Source organism: Gastrolobium bilobum, unplaced genomic scaffold, assembly GCF_033153095.1.
Source record: "Gastrolobium bilobum isolate Gb01-03AN ecotype WA unplaced genomic scaffold, APGP_CSIRO_Gbil_v1 utg139354, whole genome shotgun sequence".
Taxonomy (NCBI): Eukaryota; Viridiplantae; Streptophyta; class Magnoliopsida; order Fabales; family Fabaceae; genus Gastrolobium; species Gastrolobium bilobum.
In genome coordinates this window covers 22396-30946 of record NW_026897826.1, presented here as the reverse complement: position 1 = coordinate 30946, position 8551 = coordinate 22396, and the positions used below count along the sequence as shown (strand labels likewise).

General features: G+C 33.2%; 1 protein-coding gene across 1 annotated transcript; it reads right to left on the bottom strand.

The window, feature by feature from the left end:
- Positions 1 to 1195: 1195 nt before the first annotated feature.
- Positions 1196 to 3316, bottom strand: LOC133310658 (probable disease resistance protein RF9). Its single transcript, XM_061511617.1, has one exon. It carries the CDS (start codon positions 3314 to 3316, stop codon positions 1196 to 1198), a length of 2121 nt encoding a protein of 706 aa, XP_061367601.1.
- Positions 3317 to 8551: the final 5235 nt, after the last annotated feature.

Genomic DNA, 8551 nt, shown 5'->3' with positions numbered 1-8551 from the left:
ACGGTTGAAAAAAAGTAAAAAAAATAAAAAATAAAAATAAATAAATAAATAAATAAATAAAAATACACAAATAAAATAATAAAATAAAATAAAATGAAATAAAAATATATGTATATATAAATAAATAAAAGTAAAAAAGAAAGGGACAAGAAGAAGTGGGGGAAATGAAGGGGAAAAGGACTAAAAAAGGACCATCTGGAACATAGGAATAACAGCGAGTCTAACCCTCCACCATACTTATAGCTTTTCTCCATTCCTTTCTAAGACATACTGTCCGCCAATCTATGTCCCACTCCATTAAATCTTGTTTTACTACTTTCCCCCAAGTAAGCTTCGGCCTACCTCTGCCTCTTTTTGTGTTTAGCTCTTGGTAACAAACTTCTGTTCTTACAGGAGCATCCATAGGTCTTCTCATCACGTGCCCAAACCACCTCAATCTATGTTCTCTCATCTTCTCGGCTACCGGTACTACTCCGACCTTTCGTCGAATATCTTCATTTCTTATCTTATCCATCCTTGTGTACCCACACATCCACCTTAATATTGAAAGTCTTATAATCTGAGAAAAATAAATTGTCAAAACATGACACGAACATGATACATCACAAAAGAATGGAATCACAAAGTAAAATGTCTTGAATCACTCTAATTTTATTGAGAGGTTTCATTTCGCATCCCTTTGCTAAAGAAATACAGGTTTACATGTTCTCCTTAGTTGGGGACTGAAATGCCAAACCAGAAACTTAAAGATACAATGCCATTGTTGTGAAAGGACGCATGGAGAATCTGGATTCCACAGCTCCGGAAGCTTATCACCTGCCAAGTCGGAATGCAATATTATTACAGAGCATTAGAAAGATGAGACTGTTCATAATGAAAGGATTCCAAATGAATAGCTCTTGAGAGCCCAAAATAATACCTAATTTTGTTATAGTTGAATAGACATTATCATTCACAATTTCTAGTGAGTGGTGGAAAGGAACATATATATAGAATAATCCAGAAATAATTCACCAAGAGAGAGAGAGAGAGACAGAGAGAGAGAGAGAGAGGCAATAAAAGTATAGAAAATATTTTAGGAATCAGATAAAACTTGCATTTTGAAGGCTGAACAGCTAGCGGACATTACCAACATCATTATGCAATTATTAGAAAGAAAAAAACGTACCTTTTATTTCCGAAGCTGGACGTATTTTTATTCCCAAAATCGTTTGACAATTCTTGCATAAGGCTCCTGTACCTCCTCTATGATCCACTTCTGTTGTCCCCCATCGTGATCAATGCTTTGCACAAATTCATCTGGCATATCCATAATGTGGACTTCAAGCTTTGGTAAGTTGTAGATACCCAAAGGCACCTCCTTGAGTTGGGGGATATTCACTAATGTGAACTTTTCGAGAGAAGGCAGTGCTCCAGTGTCAATAACGATGGAATCCAAATCATACAAGGACTTGAGTTCTAGTTGCTTTAGTTTCTGAAACCCTCCACCTCGAAAGTGCAAGCATTCACCATGAAATGCACCATAGAAGATACTGAGGTACAACAAATTTGGTAAGTTGTAGATACCCAAAGGCACCTCCTTGAGTTTGGGGGTTTTGACTAATGTGAACTTTTCGAGAGAAGGCAGTGCTCCTGTGTCAATAACGATGGAATCCAAATCACCCAAGGACTTGAGTACTAGTTGCTTTAGCTTCTGAAACCCTCCACCTCGAAAGTGCAAGCATTCACCTTCAAGTGCACGATTGATCAGGATACTGAGGTACAACAAATTTGGCATATGTCCTAGTGTAGTCAATGGATCATGAGTTAACTTGGAGTATGACAAGGACAACTTAACAAGATTTGGGAGCTTTAAAACCCATTTTGGGAACGGGTCCAACTTCCCTCTAAGTAGAAGCTTCCGAAGTACAGGTGCATATACATCGCAGTCCAAATCAATGACTTCATCTTCAAATGCTGCAGCGATATATAGTTTCTCCAAATGTTGCATCTTATTGATTGAGGAACATAGAGAACTTGTGAATTCTCCCCAAACTGCTGTCAAGCCCAACTCCCTTAACTGCGTCAGACTTCCAAGCTCTTCAATCAGATTTCCACCACCGAGACCCGTTTTCACTTCACGTAGCGTTTGGAGGGATTCTAGGGCTCCAATCCCATCATTCATTCGAATCCCATATCCATTATACGGACCATAAGCTAAAAGATGTCGAAGCTTTTTGAGGTTGTTAATCTCTTTTGGCACCTCACGCACCCCAGTTTGCCTTAGATCCAAGGTCTCGAGGCTGTGGAGTCTACCAATGGATCTTGGAAGATTCTGTACCTCTGTATTTCTGAAACTTAAATACCTCAAGTATGATAAAACTCCCAAATATTCTGGAACATTATACAGTGGAGCGCCTTCAAAATCAAGTACCTTCAATCGGGAGTATATTGTAGGGATACTCCTCACAAAGTGGTCTGGTAATTCTTCCTCTGTTAAAATATGCAGTGACCGCGTGTACTGTGCCCTTCTTATGCGTTCCTGCTTGTTCTTTGACCTTATAAGTTCCCAAATGACTGGCGTTTCAGAAGTTTTAATCAAATTTTTGGAAATGGTTGCTATTGTTAGGCGACGAAAATTCCTATGATCAGATGCTGACGAATCACCATTTTCCCTAACAAAGTGGCAAAAACCTGAATATGCAATTTTTTTAAGGATCATGTCATGTACTAGCCCATGAACATGACAAATTCTAGTTTTGCCATTACTACCAAATGAAGATACTTGAACCAGATTTCTTTGGATCAACTCAGTCAAAAAAATTTCTGCAGTTTGCTCCAAAGTTTCCCCGGTTTCATATTTGATAAACCCCTCAGCTATCCACTGCCGAATCAGTCTCTTAGATTCAATTTTTTGATATATTCCAAAATACAACAAGCATTGTTTGAGACGGTATGGCAAATCGTGATAGCTAGTATCTAAATACGCCTTGATAGCAGTTAAATGGGAATTTTTCTCCAAATTTGAACTAAGCTTTTGACTAAATTCTGTCCATACATGTTTTTCTTTTTCTAGCATACATAAATATTGACCAATGGCCACAAGTGCTACTGGTAAACCCTCACATTTTTTAACAATTTCAGAACATATACCCATAAGATCTTTTGAAAAACATTCAGTCAAATCAATTCCGGCTTTCTGAAGGAACAACTCCAAAGATTTTTCTGGACTTAAAGGTTGCACCACAAGCACATGTGAATTAGGATATTTTTTACAACAAGATGCAACACGCATGTCCCTTGTTGTGATAATAATCCTACTTCCATTTTTATTCATGGGTAAAGCAAATCGAATCCGTTCAAAAAAATGTTCATCCCACACATCATCAAACAAGACAACGTACCTCTTTGGAGACAACTGTCAGAATATCGGCAGGAAGTCTCTCATTTTTTGATTGGTAAATCTTCTTCAACAAGACACTCAACAATCCATTTACAGTGAAGGACCGACAGTCTTTGATACATGCATTGAATTGGAACTTCTCAGTCACGCTGTTAAAAGCTTTATAGGCAAGAGTGGTTTTTCCTTGCCCTCCCATTCCTACTAGAGAGATGACGGTGCGCTCTAGTGGTACCTCCGACAACCAATCATCCAATTCACTTTTAAGATCTTCAAAGCCCACAATTTCATCTTCCACATAGTCAAAAGGAGCCCGTCGAAGGCTATGCAATGTGGCGTCTTTGTCCTCAGAACTGCTTGATCCTTGTTTCGAAGAAGAATTGATCTGAAAGAGTTCTTTCTCGATTATACCAACTAGTGATTCGCTAATCCGAATCGCATTCGTTATTTGAAAATGAGCAATTGTAGGTTTAATTAAGTCAGCAATCTCATCGCGTGAAAGTGCGCAGCAAGGATTACAAGGATCGTGTTCCTTATAGATCAAACAATCTTCAACCACATTTTCTAGGTCGATAGCTGCATCTCTCAGCCGCTCCACCCATGCTTTGATTCCATTAGGCTTGTCGCCTTCTTCTTCTCCTTCAGCCACTCTATCTGCAACATCGATGAGGGTTTGAATGCTTTCTAGTTTAGCTTTAATGGTATCAATTACTCCATAGGGGAGGCCCCATAGTATAGTTGATACTATTCCAAGCAGAGAAGGGAAAAAGTGGCAAACACTGGACGCTAACTTTTGCGCGTATTGGAGCATTTTACTCTAGCTCTGATTTCTGCTGTATGGTGGTGAGACGAAAACTTTATTTCATCCAAAAATTATATAGCCTAATGTCCTTAGTTAGTGAGGAGGACATAAGAGTTTCCCTTGTTCATTCTTTACTATTTATTGAGCAAGTTGGATTTAGCTAATTATAATTTTGCGTAGACTATACATTCATTCTTCTATTGTTTAAAGAGACTACCCGCTCCCATTGCTAGTTGAACCAATAGAAAAAGATAACGCTAAACGCTTGCTAAAACACATGCTAGTTTCAGAGACAGCTGGGAGCATATACGAGATACGGGTATCTTGGCTATGTTCAATTGCAAAGTGGATTCCAAACATTAAACCAAAAACCAAATGACGATATATATATATATATATATATATATATATATATATATATATATATATGAGGTAGGATCCTTTGACACTGGTGTCAAATTTTAATTTTGACACCTCATCTTAGAGCCGTTAGATTAAAAAAGATCGATGACTCTGATTTGCAAGCATGTGACACCATTGATCTTTTTTGATCTAACGGCTCTTAGATGAGGTGTCAAAATTAAAATTTGACACCGGTGTCAAAGGATCCTACCTATATATATATATATATATATATAGAAAGATATCGGTATAAGTTACGGTAATTCCATTTATATCTTTCAAATTTAGTAAATATGTGAGCCGTTAAATATAAGAAAATAAATGACCTAGATTCTGCTAGCCATATTAATTGTCTTGTACACATAATTCATTAAAGGATTTAATATTTCTTAAGAAAATTTTATCTTCAATATATACATAAAAAGTGTGCGGAATGATACTCTCATGTTAAAATTTCACATAATTTGATTACGTGAAATTTTTGTGTCTATCTTTTTCTTCATTAATGATAATTAGACTTCACATATTTAATGCATGTAAAGAGAAAGATAGATATAAAATTTTCACATGATCAGGTCAAGTGAAATATTAAATCCACTTCCAATAGTGTATCGGCCTATATTTTGTCTCTCATTTCTTTTTACATGAGTCATACACACTTTTAGTAGTAGATAAATTTATCTCCTAAAAACACTAATACCATCGTTCAAATATAAGAATTTAATTTTAGGGATTTATTACTCTTATGTTGCATAAAATATAATCTATCTCCTACACACACAATCTCAAAATGGGTCCCACGTTACTTTTTCTCTCTCTTCCCTTAAAAATGGACCCCACCTGCACCAATGAGTGTGTAGGAGATAATACATATCTTCTACAACATAAGAAAACTATTACCCTTAATTTTATCAAAACACATTAAATACAAATCAAATTAATTTATCTAAATACAAGTTTAAACAATTCATAAAAATTGATTTAAATTTTAGATGAAGTTAAATTGATTGTCAATCTTAAAATATATGTCCAAATCTAAGGGAGTGAATTAAGTTTAACTTGAGATATTACAATTTGAAATAAATATGAATAATATGAAAATTTTCAAAGTGAAATATCATTTTAAAAATATACATATAAATTTTTTGTTTATTTTAAGTTATATTTTTTTTTAAAAATTTAGAACTGAAAAAATTATACAATCCAATTAATTTTATCAATTTTGTTGTTTTTTATTTGATTAGTGGAGTCTTAACACCCCTACATCCAAGTGTTTTTGTACTACGAAATCTACAGTTTTGTTCCTTGTACAGAATATTTCTTATCCGTTTATTTTTCTCCCCCTCTTTATATCTTTCCGGTTTACATAAATCAAAAGCACGTTTTGTATTTATGTGATATCTGATCATCCGTATCCACAAAAATGTGATCAATAAAAGGATGCACCTGCAATCCTATTTCAAGACATAATATTTTTAGCTGCTTTTTAAACCCTAATCTGAAATCAAGTAACTGAAATCTGGGATAGTGTAGCGACATGGAGAATACCAACCCACATGAGTTCATTTTCTTTTAATGAAGTTTTAAAGACGTCATTTTGGTATATCTAAAAGAATAGCTCTTTTTTTTTTCTTTCTAACATAACTACTTTTTTCTTTTTGCTTTGATTGGGGTTCTTCTTAGGTTCTTACTTCCCAATATTGTCTTGAAGTGCAACAGTAATAAATTTTTTTTTTCACCAATCTAAACTAAACCCTTATTTATTCATGTAGAATTTACATTTGAACTCTTTTTATTTATTATGTATTGGTAGGAGCCATATGACTTGGTGCTTACTATCATTTGTGATTTAATAAAGGGTTTTATTAATCTCATGTTAAAGGGGATAGTTATCTCATGTCATAGAGACAAACTAGTGGGCTCCACCACCTGAAAAAATAAAAGAAAAGAAAAAGGTGGCACAGTTATCGAATGGTGTGTAGGAATAAAACTTATGTCATGTGACATAAAAATAATTTTTTCCTTTAATAAAAGGGCTTTATGTCTTTCCTTTAATATCTTTCCTTTAATAGTAGAGATTTTCTATCTTATGCTGCTGAGACATCAAAATAGCGAGACCCATCGAAAAAAAAAAAAATGATGACACGTATTTTAACGAGTCTATTGAAAAAAAAAAAACTTTTCTGCAACAACTTGACAAATGTATTTTCGTTAATAAAATTAGGGATAATCTTTGTGGCCTTAAAGCGTTGAAATATATTTCTTTATATTTTATTTCATTTCGTAACATCCTTATCGCGTGTCCTTATTATATGTTGATTTAATATTACTTTGCTCTCTAATATATTATTTTAGCGCGACGCTAAACTACTTTTAGTTTCCCAGCATCTTTCTTGAATATTTTTTGAGCAAGTTTAGATTTTTCTTATTTCCTTACTTTTGTCGTACTTGAGCAAGTTGTAACCTTCTGATTTAGGTAATTTACAAATGTAATAAAATAAGGGAAATTTGTCGGTGCAGAAATTCCTTTTTAGTAACACGTAAAAAGTTAAGATATGAATATAAATTTTAGTTTTTTTTGTTTAATGTCATGGATCCTTATAACAAATCCATAAAATAATGTTAGTTATATGTTTCAGTGGAGTGAATATTTGATTAACTCCACTCGTATGAGTAGGATAGAAAGAAAGAAGAGGAGAGATAAGAGAGAAAAGAGGAGAGAGAGGACCATCAAATTAATTTTCCTTTCAGTGTTAATTGTACTAATAAAATAAAAAATAAAAAATAAATAATTTATCTTGTACGTATTATGATTCCATTTTTATTTTATTTGGCTCTCTTTTTTAAGGCACAGACTTCCGTAAACCTCTCCTTTTTTTTTAACAATATGCATATGAGCTTTGCAACTACTTAATTTAAATGATTTAATGTAGAAGATAGATCTTGTCTTAAAAAAGTCTCAACTCTCAACAACTTGTCAATCTAGTACAGTTATATCATGATTTGCGGGAGAAAAAAAAAAGGAATGCTACTTATCCACATGAAAGAATCAGTCAAGCGCCACCTTTTATAATCCATGTGTAAAAGCAGCACCGGCATGATGGTATCTTTGTGGTTTATTCCATGCTTTGAAAATTATTTTATGTATTTAAGAGATAAAATTACTACATGAAAAGTTAATCGTTATTAATAATTCATGAGATATTAGGCGTAGTGGTAGTTAAATTGCATTTTAAGATGTTATCAAAAAAAAAAAAAAAAAAATTGCATTTTAAGAAATATTAAAAGTTGGAGTTCTGGATATTACTCTTGCGTGAAAAGCTTTTGATAATATCAACCATTATCCAAAGTCTGAATGAGTTCAATTAATTCGGTTTTAGATTTAAATCATTCCATATTCAAGAATGATTAGTCTTAAATGTAAACATTAAAAAAAAATAATGAATAACAAGAAATCACTGTTCACAATTTATACCCTCGAACTAATTGTAGCAAGACTTTTCTTTAAGGATAAATTATATTCACCCTCTCTGTGATCAAATTTTGTTGTGTTTTGCATCAACAATTTTTTTGTTTTTTAAAAAAGAAAGCCCCGGTGACTTGAACTGATCAACTTGCTTCAAGGTTAGGATGATTTGGCTTAGCTTTATTTAAAAAATTTAAAAATAAAATAAAATTCAAAACTGAATCAAGATTCAAGTCAACTCATTTAGATTTAGTTAATAATATGGATTTTAATTTTCACCGAATCTAAATCCATCTGGCATGTAAATATCTCTAGTTATTTATGTATATTTTATATTAGATTTGATGTTTGTCATTTTAAATGATATAAGTTATGTCATCTTAAGACAGAGATAGACACAAAATAATATTTTTTTATTAAATTAAAAAAAATCCACTCACTTTCTCTCCCATAATACTTTTCCCTTTTATATTAAAGTTTTATCTACTCATTATATATTGGT